At 43.8% G+C, this 19,490-nt stretch overlaps 1 protein-coding gene across 1 annotated transcript in view; it reads left to right on the plus strand.

The window, feature by feature from the left end:
• The window catches only part of adgrv1 (adhesion G protein-coupled receptor V1), an 83,035-nt gene that overhangs the window by 57,528 nt on the left and 6,017 nt on the right, over nt 1–19,490 (plus strand). The window contains 4 exon segments of the mRNA XM_053870340.1: nt 8,828–8,944; nt 11,892–12,070; nt 14,306–14,463; nt 18,920–19,041. Coding sequence (XP_053726315.1) covers nt 8,828–8,944; nt 11,892–12,070; nt 14,306–14,463; nt 18,920–19,041 — 576 coding nt within the window.

Below are 19,490 nucleotides of genomic sequence, written 5' to 3' on the forward strand. Positions count from 1 at the left end.
GCACATTCAGAGCTGGACACGCACCGGGCACCTCTTCACTTCTGGAGAGACGTCACTCACTCGGCAACCCCTCCCACATGCAGCGGCCACACACATAGAGGAACAGCGCACCTGCAGCAGACACTCTACATTCACTCCTACAAAAGCCTGTTTTAAGGCTTGGAACACATTATTTCTTTTTCCATTCATTGGAATGGGAAAAATCGATTCAGATTTCGAAAGAATCGCTTCTCGAACGGCCGTCTGGAACTGGATTGTGGTCGAGAACCGAGGTTCCACTGTATTTCAGTTTGATCGCATCAATATGACCATTTCTCTGCCAGTGGTGAACCACCTGATCAGATGTCACGTCAGTGATTGGTCATTGCTCTTAGGCAGCCGCAGGGAACTGCTAAATCTCCATATTTATTTGCCCACAAATCAACATCCTTCAGAGAGGAAATGTGATTAGTGTCGAGGGTGTCGCCTGAGCTTGAGTTTCTCCTCATCATCGATCTGAGTTGTCAGCTACTGCTACGAGGTTTGACAGAGTGGAGGCTCTATTGGCAGCTGCTGTGACTTATCACTGACGTGGCACTCGAGGCTACCAAAATGAATCTTTGATGTATTCATTTCGCCCAAAGTTTCCCTGAGAAAGACGGACTCTTTGTGTCCCCTGAATTAAAGTAGAGGAATGTCTTCGGATATTAGTTTAATCTTTAAATAACTAACTTATTTCAGCTATTTATTATGTTTTACATGCGCAATAAGCTCGGTGGACAGCAGGTGGCAGTAGCAACACACGGATACTAGGCACGAAGAAGATCATTTCTCCTTAAATTAACATATCATCTGTTCCTTGTTCCTTTTTCAACACTTTCTGAAAATGTCATTCACAGACTGACCAAAATTGCACTTGATATTTACATCTAAATTGAAAAGGTCTAGCACATATTGATTAAATATAATACACTTTTAGAAGATTTAAATATCTTACGTCAGTCTCCTGCCATGGTTAGTAACATTACCGTCATGAATTTGACTATTCATTTTTAATTTACATAACATATATTCGAAAGAAGAGACAATCGAAAACACTAAATATTTGTGACACTTGGAAATGCAATGGATAACGTTGGTTTGTGTGCTGAAAGATGAAGCTGCAGAGAGACCAGCGACATCCTAACCAACGTTTATCCTCAAGCATTGTGAGCTCTTGTCTCCTGTGCAGCCGCTTAACTCACTGCAGCAACTGAAAATTGTCTTCAGTGGAAATTTACCATGCAGGTTTCTGTGTGTGAGCGTGCGCATGCTTGAGTCACACTGGTATTTTTATTTTCTTCATACTTACTCTGCTGCAATATGCAAACTTTCGGACCATCATTCGTGCAGTTTGATTTGGTTTCCAGGAACCTAGTTACATAATGCTGCGGTCCTGTATTGAGAGTATTCACCTCCTTTGCGACAGCAAAGGTCACAAGTGAGATGAGTAGTTTTGATTAAATGTGTTGTTAAATTACCATGGTATGATGTTGTGTCTTGACATTTCACTCTTTTTCAACCTCCAAAATGTTGAGTTGAAAAGACAGCAACAGCACATTTCTGAAACTCACTTGTTGAGCTGCTTTTGCTTCACAATTTATGATGTTTGAGCCCGACAATCTTGACCCGTACGCACACTCGGTTTACTTGCATCACGCTGACCATCATTTTCACATGCTCCTTGAGTGTTTACATTGGTGGTTCTTGTGCTTTATTGTGTGTTCGGGAACCCATATTCCGATTTTGAAGAATTTCCTGTCAAGACTGGGACCAGATCCAGCTCTCAGGACTCGGAACATTTAAACCTTTCCACACGACAAACCGCCCCACATCCCCACTTCCTCTCTTTCATGAGAGTAAATACGCAGTTGGACTGTGTCAGGATTTGTAAGAGTCTGCCTGTGCATACGTGTTCGGAAGGCCGGATGGGGAATTTAATCAGGGACTGACGTGCGTTCTGTTTCCCATCTTTCAGGGGCGGGGGTTTTATGAAGTCCACAATCCAGGAACTGCACAGTAGATAATAAATAAGGCCTGTGACTCCTTTTTCCTGGGGAAATTTTATCCAACTCATAAATCATAAAACCAACAATAACCTTTTGTTACACTCACATAATAGTTTGGCTATAACCTTTCTGAACATTTATGAAAAAAAAAACATCAAAAATTAAATTAAATTTAGAGCAGTTGCAAAGCAGTTTTTCCCCACATCTAGTTATTGGACCAAACATCATGAAATGATCAGATACATATCTCAGTCTTGTGCTGGGTTAGAGCAACAGAAGCGTCATCCAGTGATTCTGACCTCAGGGTGGACATGTAGTCCCCTTTGCTTTTTACCAGCCGTCTGCCTAAACAAAAGAACAGATCCACAGTGCTCCAAGTGTTGTGTGGTTGTCTAAAAGAAACATAGTTTATGTTGGAGTGGATTATTAACTGGACATCCGAGCTATGGTTTAAATGAAAATGAAAATATGAGTTAGGCGCTAGAAGGTTTGCGGCTGCCACTCGTGATCCGTCTTCCTTTATGAGCCGCTCTCTGGGAAAAGTACTGAGTGGCTGTAATGTTTACATGCTCAGAGCTGTTTTCAGCTGTGACTGGCTTTATTTATTGCTTTTGATACAGGGCTTTGATTTGAGGTCTGAAAAGAGACATCTGTTCATTGTACAAGTGATGTTCCTGGCTTTTTCATCACAAAATGTGTGCGTTTAGTAAGTAAGAATGTATTACACTTTTAGCATGTCCAACTTCAATCGAGTGCATCTTCTCTTCCGGTCCAATAATAATGTCACTTTTAATGGAGAACTGCTGGTATAGGCAGCGGGCGACCTGAAACTTTGCTCATACAAAGTGCTGCGTGTGCGTTTGTCACCTGTCAGCACGGGATTATTGATCCCTCTTATCTCGTGCAAATTTATTTTGGAGGTTTTGTGACCATCCACCACAGACTCTGCCCTTCCTGGACTCTGGAAGTTCCACTCTCACTTCTGCCAAATGTGTGTTGTTCAAACAGATGGCGACCCCAAGAATCACTTCCATGAACTCTCCTCTATTTCCAGAATAAGCTCAGTAAATAGCTACAGGAGGCCACAGTAGCTGCTCACCTTTGTCAGACTTCAGATAGGGACTCAGCACGTGTGCCATCACTTACTAAAGTTTCTTCCAGAAAGAGCAATTCTTTACTCTTGTCCATGTATTTATCACATGAATTACTTGTCAGAAATATTTGTATCAAGCTCCTGCCACAGTTCTTATCAACTCAAGGATGAACCGGACTGCACCCTGCTCTATTTTTGGAGTTTGTCGACTGGCCATGGCTGCACTTCGTGAGCGCAGTGAACTTTGCAAGGTTAAAGTGCTGACAGCCACATTTCATGGTGACCCTTCCCAGACAATATTTGCTGTCGTTCTCCAGGCTAGTATTATTAATGACTTCTGTATGTTGAATTAGAAGGTTCAGCATGCAACAATGACGACTTGTACACTTCAGTGGAATTTTCTGGCACAATAGATTTGTGTTGTCGGAAGCTGCAAACCCTAATAAATCGAACTACAGGACTAAATTCAGATTATTCAGATGAATTTGTCGCAAACTATTGTATTATCAACTGTCTTACTCGGGTAATAAAAATATATCTTAAGTAACACATTATTCATGCCAATGTGTGTGTGGACTTGGTCCGTTATAAATCGACGGCTGAAACCATAGATGTGTTTTAAGTGACGCCCACGTCCGCCTGTAGGGGTCAGCGGAGCTCCACCGTCACGGCCAAGTTCACCAGCAGCTGTGAATGAAGAGCCTGATCAATGCTCCCCTTGGCTCCCCTGTATGTATGAGTGGCATATAAGCCATCTGCTGCACGTGAGAGTCACTGGTTCAATGCCCTGCAGGCTGCTCTCACTTCACGATAACTTAATAGGTCAAGTGAATGTTGTTAACCAAAGCGTCTTTGATCACTCCAATTTGATTCAATGTCATTGTTGTGGTTGTTAATGAAAGTCACCCGTGACACAGAACAATATTTAATTTTAATGTACTGCCCAGCAAAGTCTGGAACCCATTTTTCCTTCCGTAGAAGTGGAGCAGTGTGTGTGGTGTTTAACGCGCTCCCACCAAGCGCGTGCACAGTTCAAGCTGTGCTTGAGCAAAGACGACCCGTGGAGCCAGTTTGTTTTGGGAGCTGACCTTGAACAGCTGGCTGCGGTGTTTTTACAGTCATGTGTAAGCACACAAGTCCATGAGTGTTCTCTGTCTGGACTCTAGACCAGCGCACACAAGATGCAAACCAAACTGAGGGATGTTTTAAGAGCCTTGTGATTCAAATGATCGCTGCAGAGAATGGGAGCCGTAGACCTGCATACTGGGCTTCATGTGGGTGGTGTTTGTGGAGGAGTCAACATGCACGCTGACACGTTTCGCCGAGTCTCCCTGTCTTGGATGGGAACTGGAATGGTTGATGTTGATGTGTGTGTGTTTAAGAAAAACGACTCTGACTCTCGCAGACTTTCTCTGTTTAATGTTCCACTGTTGCCGGCTTAAAACGTATCCTGTAAATTCCCAGCTCACACTTGGTGGGTCTGGATGCAGCTTTGTGGTTGTTTAGATGTGAAACAAGTCAAAGGGGAACAAATGTTTGTTTGCAATCAGCTGACTCAGCAAGCGCACATCAAACTGAAGTTCAACCCCAAACACCCGTGAACTTTAGTTCTGACCTCATCTGACTGGAAGATCGGATGAAAAGAGTGTATCAGCAAACATCCAGGGAATGTTGTTGTTGTGAAACAAACAGTTCCGTATCGTTTATAATAACACGTTCCAGCTTCGTCTCCGCTTCACGCGACAATACTCCACTTTCTTTGATGATAAAATGCATTCAAGGAGAGAATATCTCTTTGTAGCTTTCCACGCATCTGCTCTGTGGATATTAGATTTATTTTCTGTCCCCCTCCTCTCACATTCTGTCCCACTAACCCAGCAATCATCCCTCCCTGTGTGACCTGCTTAACGCAGCTAGTCCTGTGCACATAAACACTCGGCAACACAGGCACGTGAAGACTGCTGATGCTTCCACGTACAATTCAACCGAAAGCGGCATCAAATAACATTAAAAAGAGCTCAGTTTGAAAAGGTCATTGTGCTAAGTTTCCCTCTTCGTGTGACTGTTGTATGGCGTTGACGTGAATTGATGCTGTTGGACAAAAAAATCCATTGTTTACTTGACAGAGAAATACATGAACTGGGGAAAAAAACATTTTGTTTTTTCATTTTCTATGGTTTTTATGTGAACAAAGGCTTAAGAGGAAAGGGTGCAGGCTGAGGCTGGAGCAAGCTAGATCAGACCGGTAGCTGTTAGAGAGAAGGGGGAGGTGAAGGAGAGACGTGGGGGTAGAGAGACTGGGGTGCTGCAGAGGATGTCAAGAGATTTGGGGGGGACATAGAGGAAGATAGCGTGAGGAAGCCAGGAGGAGGGAGAGGTGCAGGTCAAGTGTTTTGGACGGAAGACCAGATGGATCGCCTGGACGGCTGACAGCTCAGGCCCCCTTCTTTTAGTGATGTAATGCATCAGGCTGATGCTATTTTTAGCCACACAGCTTTGGAAGCGTCAGCACATGAAAATCGATCATTCGCTGAACTCCACAGGAGAATGAGGGCAGCAGCCACCAGTGGGACACAACAGTCGTTTCTCCACTGTGATGTGCTGCTGCAGCATTTCTTCTTCATCTTCTACTTCAAGTGCCGTTTTATTGGGACGATAGAAACAATATGTTGTCATTTATGCACCAATATATTCCGCCACGGAATCTGAACTTTATTACTATGGCGAGGTGGTAACAAGTGTTAGTTTGTGTGAAACTGTTGCTTGACCTCTTCAACATGCAGAGAGCCGACGTCACAGATTTTTTTCAAATGATGTGCTGGATGCACCAGCTGTAAGGATCTGCTGCTTTAAGTCCGAGGCAGTTGTTCACATGATCTTGGCAGCATGAATGAAAATATTGCATATTGCATCGCTAAAAAACAAAGAAAGTGAACGTAAAACAAACAGCTTGGTGGTTTTGCCAAGTGGTTGGGCGGCGTCTTCTCTCCTCTCAGTTTCGACTGACACAGATCCAGGCTTATCCCGCAGTCAAGCTGTGACCTATGTGTGACTGAGTTGAAGTGCTCATATAACTGCCCTAAAACATCTAAAGTAGATGCTGCTTTGCCCTCTGGATAAAGGCAGGTCAACCTCAGTCACGCTCGGGGCCAAATTTCAAACTGCAATTTAAGTTGCGGGCCAAACAAAAACACAATTTTTACAAGAGCTATGGAACTAAACAGAAATCAAAGTCAGTCTGTCTTTTAAAAACTAGTACGTAGTGTGTTGTTTCTCCAGGAGAGTCGCTAACTCACGTCATTTCTATTCCTCCTACTGACCTCTGACCTCAACACACAAAGGAGTCGCAGTTTACAAGCCACATCTTTTCTTGAAATCACCTTCCTCTCAGTATCCTCTTGGTCAGACTCCTGCTGAATCTAGATGAGCCATCAGAACCTGTTTTTCCTGCTCCCGCAGACACTAGAATGTGCAGGCTGTCACATAACACAAGCTCCGTCCTCATGTTTGCGGAGAGTCCCGTCCCTCCCAGTGTCTTTCTCTGCCAGCCGCAGGATCTCGACAGCTCAGCTCCCTTTGTCTTATCAAATGGAGAAAAGTTTTAGGGCCAAAGGACGACTGATTCCACATCACACCTCTTGGCCCTGATAACCCTGGGGAAGGTTATCGTGGCGTCAGTGCTGATGTGGACCTGCCACTTCTCTGGGAACTGAATAAATGGATGCAGTTGTTTTTTATTTGACATTGTGGCTTAAAGGCACAATGTATAAACATTGGCATTTGTTTGTACTGGGTTGTTTGAATTGTTTGTTTTACAAGTTAAATCAGTGATCCAGGAGTATTTTCATGTCTTCATCTCAGCCTGTTATGTGTTGAAATGATTCCATCATCCTTTTTTCCAAGCTAAAGACAGAATAATAGTTTTTAAAGCAATTTAATTTGTTTTCTAATTTGTCATTTAGATCTCTGGAACGTTCTTGTATGATGATCTTATATGATGAGAAAACGTCAGAATATCTAGTTTAGGCCTGAACAGTAAGTCAGGAACATTATTCATTCGAACATCTTGCTCATCACGATGCCGTGGACCTGGAGCACAACCTCTGACTGGCGTTGGCATGATGTAGTTCCTCTGCATCGTCAGCATTATTTTATATATTCAATATCCTTTCTTCCTTTCATGAGCAAGTCCGTGGTTACACAACACAAAACCAGATGGAACTTGATTCTTTCCTCTGGCATTCAGTTCCTGTTATAATGTGCGCTACATTTGCTTTCAAAGGACGATGAAAGTTGTGCAACAAAAGCTCCAACATTGACCTGAATTGGAAAGTTTTGATGCCAGTGTTTGGAGAGGATATTTGTTCTTTTATTTCTTGATATGAGTGGAATTTTTTTTACTCATCTTTAGTGTGTCACCATTCAGATTCTGTACAATCCAACAGATTTTGTTGCCTCCAAGACGATCCGCTCTTCTTCTTCTTCCTGTCCATGTCTGAACTAGCTTTGTTTAACCTTAACCAAACAAAAATTCCCATATATTCTCACCCTGGTTGCTTCTAGCTGCGTGTTATTCACTAACAAATGTAGCTGTCAGTGCACAGATGGAGTCTCACACTGTGAATTCAGCCCACTAGAGCCACCGTCTGCCAAACAAGCACAAACCCTCAGCACTTTCAGAGTCCCGGCAGTGTCCTGGACAGAAGTTACCTTCCCGTGACATCCCACCCACCCACGCCCCGCAGGCATGGTGGTTCAACTGGAAGCTGAGTCATGATCCGTGTTTTCTTTCGGAGGGCGTCGCAGGATTTCCCTTAAACCCCAGTGTGATTATGACATGGAGAATCCAGGAATAGAATCCCCAAAGTGAGCAGTTAAATATAAAGGTTTCGGTGTTTACACACGCACCTATTTCATGTTCAAATGCCACTTCAAAACCGGTGTTGTTGGTTTGCCACGTTACCATGGCGCCGTTCTGCCAATCAAATGACCCAAAATGTTGCACAATGTCTAGTTTGTTCATGAAATTATAGCACTGACAGTAATGGCGGAAGAGAAATAGCTGTTCTGTGTGTAATGTAGTTAGGGTTTGTCATCAAGTTATCATTCTCTTCACATCTCTCCGCACCACCTCAGGTCCACTCCCGATCTCTTCAGGTTATATAATAACAGCGTGGCTCCGTCGGCACCAAAGGTTAATGAAGCTCAGGGATGGATAAGTGCCGCAGTGTTTTCTGCTCACTCATGGCTTTATCTTTTTGTCCTGCCTCCAGAGTTACAAATTGGATTTTGCTCTTGTACATTCCCGCCTCTCCTTCAATGACTTCTACACTGAAAACATGCGCTCCCTAAAGGCCGTTTGCCTCACCTTCGTCTTCAGTCTTCTGTCTATTTTTCACACAAGAATGGACTGAAAATGTAGTGAATGTGTTCCCCTAGTTTGCCACACAGAACATGTCCAAATCACCTGACCGGCTCCACCGCGAGCCGAAGCTCGACTCTAGTCTCTTCCGGATGACTGAGCTTCTTGCAGCCTACCTTAGAAAACAACCTCTAGGCTCAGGTTCTACTGACATTTATGATCATGGGGTGAGCTTGAAGGAATAGTGAAGACCATTGTTTCCCAAATATGGCAGCTGCTACTGTGATTCCAAACTTGTTTCAGTACTAACATACTCTGTTTCAATGTGTTTTTCTCTTTGAACAGATCTGCTTCCTGGTGTCAATATTCCGTGCCCGAGTATTTTCTGAAGACAGTTGTGCTACTCTAGCGCTCTTCTCTCACTATTTCCACCTCAGCCAGTTCTTTTGGATGCTGATACAGGTAATGACAACGTTGCTCATTTGAATGTCTGACGTGTTTATGTCGCTGTCAGACGCTGGTTGAAGACACAGGCATGTAGCAGAGCTAACATCAGTGATCTACTGCTCAATTTTACTACTAGATTATGTTGCAAAATAATAGAATTTTTTCATGGATTTGTCCCCCCCCAAAGAAAAACACTACTTTACAATAAGCTAAAAATGGCTTTATGATGACATAGACAAATAAAGGCCCCTTTACGCTCAACGTACAGTTGTGGATACAGAGGGAGCTTTCTGTCCGTGCTCTGCGTTCATTTCGTACGTATTTCTGAACATTTCCACAAAGCTTATGGATACAAACAAAACGGAGCAGTACCACCAGATACCATGGGGGCAGTGTTGTTGTTACTACCCGATATGTAGCTCTAATGAGACATGAAGAAGACATAACAATGGTGGAAATTCTCCATCCTCCAGTCATGATATATTTAACAGCCTCACCGGCCACCACCAAGAGGCACATGATCAACACTTCTTTCTCAGTCGCCATGTTGGTTTTGGAGTTTGTTGTTGTCATAAACTTTTGACTCTGGGCTGCTCCCTCTGGTGGATAAATTGGTGAACAGCAATACCGACGAAAAGAACACATGGAAGCATGTGATCAGGTGACGGTATCAATGTTTTCACGGGTGCGATTTCTTACGTAAAGGGAGCGTGTATGAGCCTTAAGAGTCAATACAAACTTTTGAACTCCATGATTTAGCAATTGCAAGGGCTCCCATTCTCTCTGCCCTTCTTTTAGAGGAAGAATTTTTCATATGAAGCAAATGAAAGTGTGAGTACATTGGGGTTCTCATCAGGGCTTAAAATGAAGATGAGAATCTGGTGAATCAGACTGGTACCACTTAGAGAGACCTCAACCCACCACACAGTTTTTGGAGATGTAATAGCCATCATCGAGGATTAAAACATTGAGTGCTTAGAGATAAAATACCTGGTCGGTGCTTACATTAGTTTCAACTCAAAAACTGACCGAAACTGAAGGTCACTGGGTGTAAATCACACATGAGACAAAGTCAATCCATCAGATGGACTTTAAATGACTTTGAGAGATCAGCAATTTCAAGTACTGACTACAACCTTTCTACGTAAGTCATGCCTCTTTACGTCATAGCGTTGTGCTGAGTATGCCACCTGAGACATTTGATTCCTGCGTGTTCTGCTATAATCTGGTGTTCTGTCATACTGCCCTCTTGCATAAGTGGCCGCTTGCGTTGTTTCCATCACCCCTCCATGTCCCAGACTTAGTGACGTTTGTCGGTGAACAAAATCATTGTTTACCTAGTGGATCTAATCTGTCCTGGCACATATGTAATTATTGGTGGATTACAATGAGATTAGCCCTTTGAAAAAGCTAATCGAGCTTGACCGCAGCAGTGCTGAAGTGCTGGAACTGAGTAGTACAGTTTTTATCCCCCGTGCCATGTGTTTGCCAGATGACCAATGACATGACTTCAGCGCAGACACTTTCATGTGGTATTAGAACAGCATGAAATCAGTGGAGTAGAATTGGCCGGAATATTGCTCAAATTTTGGGGGGAAATTCACTGCTGTTCCACAGGGCTCTGCTGCTTATGGATATATATCTCTCTATCAGCTTTAAGATCATAGAAAAGGTGGCATCATTCTGATCTTCTGCAGTTAAATATCTGTCCATCCACTGGAGAATGTTCTTTTAACCGACGGCTAAGGCTCAAATAGTCTTAAAGCTACAGTGGGAAACTCTGGAAAAACAATTGACCACTTGTGAGTGCGGGGTCTCCCCTGAACCTCTGCCAGTTCCGAGGCCTGCCCCACCATATGAGCTAAGAAACCTGGTTAGTTTCTGCAGCAAAATACTTCAGACTGATCTTACAAACCGAGTACTTTCACTGCAAACTGTTGTGCTGTGGTTAGTATCAGTGACCAGATCGGTTGCTGCTTCTTACCTGCTAAAGTCAGTAAGTCGAATAATGAATTTAAAATGCTACGCTCATCTTATCTAAGCAACCGACCCCTGATGACCTCATGTCTGCATCGATCCACAAGTGGCTCATTTTCCCTCCTATCAGGTGGCGAAAAAAACTCTTTGTCTCTCGGCTAAGTGGTTGAAGCGAGTCGGCGCCAGAAACCCATCTCAGTCTATGAACAGAGCTCAAATCAATAACGGGCGGGTGTTTGCAGGGATGGATGAAGCGCAGCCATCCAATCGCTGGACGTTGCTCTGGGAGAAGCGCAAAAACAATCTTGCTTCGCTGGTGACTGCAGTGAGCCACGGCTCGTGTGAGCAGTGTTCCACCGGCAGTTAGCACTCATTCTACAAGTCGAATAATAGACTGCAGCAGTGGGAAACAAAAACATGCTTTAAAACGCTCAAGAAACAGAAGTATTTGTAATAACATTGTAATTACATTTCATTTTGTCGTATAGATCCATTATAAGTTGGCTTTATCATTTATCAGCTTTCATGTGAGTCGGTACAGAGGACAATTGCTGTCAGTAAGAACTGTGCTTTAATAGGCGGAGAAGCGGATGAGTCTGATTTAAAACGAAAAAGTGAGACCAAGACGTAGAACTGAACATCCTCTACTGATAAAGACTTAATGAAAGTTATGAGTTACGAACAGATCAAATGTGTAAAATCAATGAATCGCTCCTGCAGTGAGTGAAACAGCAGTTGTTTCTCTTCCACTCAATAAGGACTCTGTTGCATGTTCTAGCATGAAAGTCACATGATCCTCCATCACTGGCCAGTTAGGTAAATGGGGCAGCAAATGACTAGTCAATGTAATAACTGTGTCATTATCCTTTTGAAGCTTTTTAAGTCATGAAGCATTTTTTGTTGCGTTTAAGAACCAGGTGAATATTGTTGAATTGGATTGTGTTTTTGTTGGGTCTGAAGCTTCCTCCCACTTTGCCTCCTCCAGGCCGTGAACTTCTGGCAAGTGCTGGTGATGAATGACGAACACACAGAGCGGCGATACTTGCTGTACTTCCTGCTGGGCTGGGGACTTCCTGCCTTGGTCATCATCATCCTCGTCATTGTGCTGCTCGGCGGCTTCGGCTGGACCATACACGCCGTGTACGGACTTGTGCAAGGGGACGTGTGAGTATACAGCGCTGAAAATATGTCACAATAATGAGAATATTCCTTCAGTCAGTGAGTACGAGTCACGCCTGAAGAGAGGCCTCATAAAAGTGGCCAAAACTGGTTTGAGTCAGTCTCAGCAGCTGGAGTTTCCTTTGAGACTTTGGTTGGTAAACAGAAAACACCTGAGCCTGTGACATCATATGAGGAGGTGGCTTGACCAATCAACTGAATGAATAAATGAATGAGTCTCAGTGTTTGCGTGTGCTCATAGAAACCCGAGTCTCTGCCCTGGGGCTTGGAGCTTTAACAAAATAGAGTGTGTGTTCCTGTAGCTGTGTGAGTGATCCACATATAAATATCTTTTACTTCATACCAAGACTCAGTCCTCAGTGAAATTCAAGAACCCGCTTGGATTTAAGATGTCTAGGTCTTCGCATGTGTAGATGTTGCTTAAGTAAAGTGGCTATTTCCATGCGGGACGTGGCCATCAGTTAAATCATGGCTAAAATTAGAAGGAAGTCTTAGGTGTGTCTGTTTTCCCTGAGGTCGAGTGTGTTTCCCGTGGGCGGGTGTGTTCTTGACTGTATACATTGGAGTTCCAAGGATACAGAGAAGTATTCAGTTTCCCAGGGTCTCACCGTCCACTCACAGGGAATGAGGTGGCAGCCTTCTGAAACTCCTTCTTCTTGAGGGTAAACACGCAGGCGTTCCCCCTCCCTGTCTCTCACACCGCTTTGGCTCACTTTCTTTTTGCTTGCGTAAATTCAGAATCCACGCTGGCGTCACTGGGAGTTTGGTTTCAGCTGTTGCATTGTTTTCGTTAGGCTTCCATTCTTCCTTTTAGTCTTCTTAGTAAAAAATATTTTTCATTTTTTAATTCTGACATGAGTGAGTTTGATGAAGGTGGAAAGCAAAGCAGTGGTAGGTTTAAATCTTTGACAAATATGCAGTGTTAACTGAAGACAGTCCCGCCGACTGAAGCAGGTGGGATGATGCTCAGCACAAGTGAACATGAGGTCGACAGTCCCCCTCTTTGAGAGAGAGCTGAGCTAAAAGACGGTCACCTTGATCGATCTGTCTGTCTAGAGTCACACTTGTGAACAGCAAGGATTCTGTCTCAGAGGTGGAATGAAGAGCTCTGTCAGTGTGACAGAAACAGGTTTGGCCTCTAGATGCTCTGCCTCCTGGACTGGAGTTATTCTGGGCAAGTCCACTTGGGCTGGTTCCAGGCCAGGCGGGAGAGATGACATGGCAACGCCTTGAGATGGACGGATGGATTGTTCGTTCAAAGGAAAGACAAAATGTCATCATGTTGGAACCTTTGTTTATTGTTGTTGTGTGGACAACTGCTTGTTGGCAGATAAACTATATAGCAACCTCCATGCACAGCCTCAAGTGTAGTTCTTGCTCAGCTGGATTCGCTTCTTTGGTGGCGACGTCACCTCCCCAGATGACGCTTCACCAAAATGCTGTTCTTAACTGTATTGGCACCAGTGTCTAAAAATATCACAACAAGTATGTCCTCACTTGAAATATCTGCACAGTGTGTGAACTAAGTTTTTGACTGCTTTAATACTTGTCACGTTGGTGCTTTGACATAAATGTACACCAAACTTTTTTTTTTTCACATTATGTCACTGGATCCTGTTTTTATCACCACTGGGATTTGAGTCGTGTGAAACGTTGCGCCCAGTAAAAACGTCCCGGCCATATTTATGCCACGTTGTTTGCATTCTCGCCGTCTGGCCGGTTTGCTGGGAGAGTGTGAAGCCTTTTATTTGGAATACCTCATACCATGTTGTGGCTAGCATCATGCCAATTAGCCGTCTCCAATAACTCACACCACACAGGAAGTCCTGTTTGTATTTCCGTACCTATAACAAAAGTGTCTTGTGAGAAGCCCCAGTGTAAATGTTTGTAGTTGACAGAGAGATTTTCCCACAGACTCTGTCTCACAAACAAATTACAAACAAGACGCTGAGAGTAAATCATGGGAATCATCTCAGCATTTGCAGAGGGGGAAAGGTGACTGAGAAAGAAATAAAAAGTAGCAGGAAGTTACCATCAAAACCTTTTCAATTCCTCTTGACAATCAGGGCAGACTTGAGGTAAGCGGTTACATCAACCTTCTGAACTCCAGACTCCTTTACAGACAAAAGATAAATAAATCTAAGACCTACTGACCATTTATGAAGTGTCTGGTGGATCATGCAGATTCCCGGCAAATCATGAACTCTCATTTTCTCACAGGTGCTTCATCCCAAACATCTACGCTGCCCTGTGCACGGCCGTCCTGGTGCCGCTCATCTGTCTGGTCACCGTGTTGGTGGTTTTCATCCACGCCTACCAGGTCACGCACCAGTGGAAGGCTTACGATGACATATACCGGGGTCGCACCAACAACACAGGCAAGTCTGTTTAGCGACATATATATATATATATGTGTTTATATATACATAAAGTTAGTTCGATTATTATCAATTGTTGTGATGCACTCATGTTTAGTCCTCTAGTTTTTGGTGGAAAGCTGATGACATTTTTGACTGACCAAGACTCTTGCTGAGTCCACATTGTGCAAGTGTCCACTTTGGCAGGGTTTCACAATGTCATCATGGTGTAAGAAACATCATTCCGGTCACACAGTGAAATCCCAACCAGAGCCACTTCTTCCCAGCAGAAGCTTGTTTTGCTCGGTCATGTCTTTTCAATGACAAAGCCTGAATTAGTGTCAGTTGGCTGGAGAGAGAACAGTTTGGCTTTCACGCCGTGTGTGGCCCCCACGATTGGTAATTGGAGACAAAAAGTCATTTTCGCTGCTTCTGGTGCATTTTTTTCTTGTCATTGATGAACCTTTTAAAGTTTAGTCTGAACTTAAAACACGCGTCACTTAATAAAAAGACAGTGTTTATCTTAGTTACCTATCATTTTTAGAAAAGTGAGCTGGCTTGGAAGCATGCTAAATCCATTGCTAGCAGATGTAGAGAGTATGTCATTCCCAATCCAAAGTGAAGCTGAGTTTTCTCTGGTTTTGGTGCCCAACATCACAAGCCTGGAAACACCTTACAGGCAGAAGCTCTGATCTGAGTCTTTCTTAAGAGCAGTTGACCCACAAGGTAACGTGAGAATGAAAACTGACTGTGCTTTTGGTTCAGCTTGTTTTTCAACTCTGCAGTAAAGAGAACAAGCTTTATCTTCATCTGGTTCACCTAATGACCTCATATTGTCCCCTCAATTATGAACTAGACATGAACAGCTTGAGGCAAAGATTTGTTCCTCTGGACCAGTCGAGTAACTGTGGAAATTCCCGGCCGATGCAGCCATCATTCATCATTATCTTTAGAAGCAGTTTGGTTTCCTCTGTACCAGATCACACACTTCTCATGACACCTGGATATTAGCTGATCAGCACCAAAGATAAGTGACAGGACCGACTTCCCATCGGTGACATCTGGCCTCCAGCTCAGCTTTGGAAGGAATGGTTGTCCTCAAATGATCATTTCCACACACATTCGAGCAAACGTCTAATGGGAGGCCTCTGACTGAGGCACACACCCTTGGTGCCACTCCTTTGGCGGTGTTGCCAACCACTCTTCTTCTCTATTTTAGTCACTCATAACCCTGACAAGTTGAGGACGTTTCCATCTCAGCATTGTTCGCACTCACAGTACTGATCTCTACCTCTGATAAAAATCCAATTATAATTGCTGTTGAAAAAGATTCACATACTTTTATACAAAAGCAAGTGTGAAACAGACAGACATCACACTCTCCTGCGGTCTTCCTTCACGACCTTCACATTCCTCGTCCAAAATCATCCCCAAACCTGTCACTCAGATAATTCATGTTTAGGATGCCAACATCTTCAAAGTCCTGAACAACAGCGAGGCGATTAGATAAGCTCCGGGCTAATCTGCCTGTGAGAGAGTCCCAGTTTGACAAGCCCACATGCAAAAATTCACAGGGCCATGTGAGATATAGCGAGACGTCTGACGTCAGCCAAATCCATCGTGGCTGCCAGCACATTTGTCCACACATACCTGCGCTGCACCTCTGCAATCATCATTCCAGAGGAGCTCAGTGCTGCTCTAAACTAAGTCTGAAACTCTTTTTAAATTATTTCCACTGAGCGTAGCCACTGATAGCAAGAGATTGTCCATGTCTGTGTCAACTGAAGTGTTGTAGACAAACCCTGTATTTCACACTGAGTTCAACCTTTTCAGAGGGTTTGTCTCCCAACAAGTCAGAGCCACTCACTTGAGAATCCTCGCTGCATTATGTGCTGCAAAGTACCGGCATGACGTGGTCGATAACCCTATCAATCAATGGCAGGCCCAGACGGGAACAAATAAATGTGTCGTTTGAGTTTTGTTTGCAACGTTATGTGCATGTACTTTGGATTGTTGGTTCTCTCTCATGCTTTTGTCTGCTCTGACAATGAAAATGTTGACACTACAATCCCACTCGAGATATTTTTCACAAAACAAATGTCTTTTTAAGATAGCATATCTCCACATGCAAATGATAGCATATCTCCGTCCTGGTCATCTGCTGTCTTCCTCAGCATGTAGTGTTGTGGTCCTGACCTCCTCACCAGAGGCCCAGTTGAAACAGTGACGAGAGCATGCAGAGACCAAGTCTAAGATTTTGAGGGCGCGAGACCAATGCGGAGGGTCTGCTAGGAAGTCTGTTAGTTACATTATTTTTACATTGCTATTATTATTTCTTCAAAATAACCTTCAACCGACCTTCTAAATTTATCCGACCTTTAACCTCCCATCATCGTGCTCCGAGGATAAACACTTCTGTTCCAAACGTTAGAGCTGCTTGTTTCCAGAATCTAAGCTGTTCTCCAAACCCCATGGTTTGCTCGTGGCTGTAAGTTGACACATGCACAACTCAACATAAACAACTTTGCTCTACATATATTGATGGCAGTGCAAACGTACATCGTGTCTGTCTGTGTTGTTTTGCTTGTTCAACCCGTACCGGTCACAGAAGGTTACAGTTATAGCTGCTGACTTCTGCGATGGTCGTGTCAGCACCATCTAAAGTTCCGTCCTGACTGAATTCACACTTCGCCCTGTGTGTTTCCTTACAGCAGACAGCAGCTTTGATCAGATGCAAACTGGAGTCTCCCCTGTTGAGATCTGAGCCCTCTCCTAGTCCCTCGACAGGCATGGAGAATATGACTGATTTAATGCCCTATTTGTGGCTTTAAGTGTTTTGTTTTCTGCACCAAATAATGTGCGCTTGAAGAGATACATCTGTCTTGTTTCCTCTGTGTGGTGAGAAGAACACTAGAATGTCAGCAGTTTGCCGACATTGACTCTGGGAACCTGCTTCTTCTGTGGGAGCACTGTCTTGTCCACAGGCTGGAATGTGCTTACATGACTGGAAACTTAAAACGAGGGCAGATGGAGAGAGATGCAGGAGGAAAAAAAGAGGCAGAAAAAAAGAGGTACTCCAAAGTCCGCTGTTGGCCCGGGGCCGAGAGGAGCTAAGTGCTGGGTGATAGCTCCAACTCAAGGGGAAAGACGCTCATTTAAAGCTGAAAACAAACAGGCAGCAATAAAGTGGAGCATCTCGGTGAGATAAGAGTCGCAACCTGGAGCCATGAGGAGCAGACAGAGCGGTGGAAGTGGCACCTAAGTGATGACTCTGGGTGCAAACATGGGCCCCGTGCCCTGTGTTTCCAGCCTACTTGTGAAGTTAAGTGTACAGACTGTCCTGGTTATAGCTGCCCATTACATGACAAAGACAGAGCACTCCGAGGTTTCACACCGGTAATTTGGCTTTTTCAGATGCGAGGCATTTCGACCCAGTCATTCCAGAGTCAGAAATACACTGAGCAGTTGCTTTTTTTATGGCCTGCAGTCAGTTTTCACATTTCATTTCCTGATCTGTTTTTTATCAGCTCATATCGGATTGTTCTACTTTGCATCTCTCTGAGTTCCCACGTGCTGCTTTGTACTGTGTCTGGTATTTTGTCATGACTCATGTTGCCTGTTGCTTTTCTCTCGTTCCTATTGGCTCTTTGGTTGTGGTCTAAATAGCTTGCAATTATCAAGTAGAACACAGGCAAGTCTCATGTCACTCAACTGCTTTATGGTGCTTTCAGAGTTTCTCATGAAATCTGACCCAAAAAAAACCCTCAAAATCTTCATAACACATAAGCAGAGAGTCCAGTTGCAGGCATCTCACAACAATTCTTTTGTGGTTCAACTGCATCTTGGAAGCAGTTTATTTCATACAACATGTTAATCCTCCAAAAACATGACTTAGGTCAAGCACCAGAACAATGTACAAACAGCAAGGTTGTTTTAAATCCTTCCCACTTTCTGGAGGTGGAGCTTGAAAAGATGGATCACTGATCACATGACACAACCTGCTGTGAATTGATGTTTCAGGTGTTTTTGTTTCATGTATTGTATTCATGACTGAGCTTAAAAAGTGAGGTTGAAGTGTTTGTGTGCGTTCATGAAGTTTGCTTCAACACGCCTGTTTACTTTACTAGCTGACTAATGTAAAGCAGTGTTTCACAAGTATAATGGTTTTTGATCGTCTAGTTTGGCGTGTGGGTGCGTTCAAAAATGTCATGCCTATTGTCAAAGTCTGACAAGGAATCAACCTGTGGGTTTGCCTGGAGTGTATTTGCTCCAACATTGACTTTTCTGTTGAACAAATAAAATACCTGGAGATCACCTGCATGAACCAAGCGCTTGCGAAGGGCTTGTTTGTCTCGAATGCTTGAAAGCAAATCTTCATTGCTAACCGTATGTAGCCTGCTCTCCCTCCTTTTGCCCTGTGACGGAAGAATAACCGTATTCCTGTGTATTCACGTATCATTTTCTTGTTGGTCATCAGAGGTGCCGCTGATTCTCGGTCTGTTCCTGCTCATCTCCCTGGTCTGGTTGTGGGCGGGACTTCACATGAGCTACAAGAGCATGTGGATGCTCATCCTCTACATCATCTTCAACTGCCTGCTGGTGAGCTCATCTTCATGAATGTCGTATGAGGTTTCTGTTTACTGTACAAGTCAACATGAGTGCGCTCAGAACATTTACTGTGAGTTGCCTCCAGACGCTCACCACATAGCCAAGAGGCCTGTTGTACAGTCAACACGCATGTCGGTATGTTAATTCTGGTTTGTTTGTGATGTCATGTTGTTGACCGACTCTGTCCACAGATACTTGAATACTGAGAAGAGCGTCGCACTTACGCAACCAACAAAACTTTCTTTCTGAATTGTTTCTTTTTAACCCTTTAAGTGCGATAGTCGCAAAATTGCAACAGGCAGCATTGCGGAATTTAAACAAGCCAAGTGGCAAATATGGAGCCTGATGTAGTTACTACTTTACACCAGCAGATGGCGGACAGTTGGGAGTCAATTGTGGTTGCTCACAGTTGTAGTTGCGTAGCAAAAATGGAGGCATGG

This window comes from Synchiropus splendidus, chromosome 7, assembly GCF_027744825.2.
Source record: "Synchiropus splendidus isolate RoL2022-P1 chromosome 7, RoL_Sspl_1.0, whole genome shotgun sequence".
Lineage (NCBI taxonomy): Eukaryota > Metazoa > Chordata > Actinopteri > Syngnathiformes > Callionymidae > Synchiropus > Synchiropus splendidus.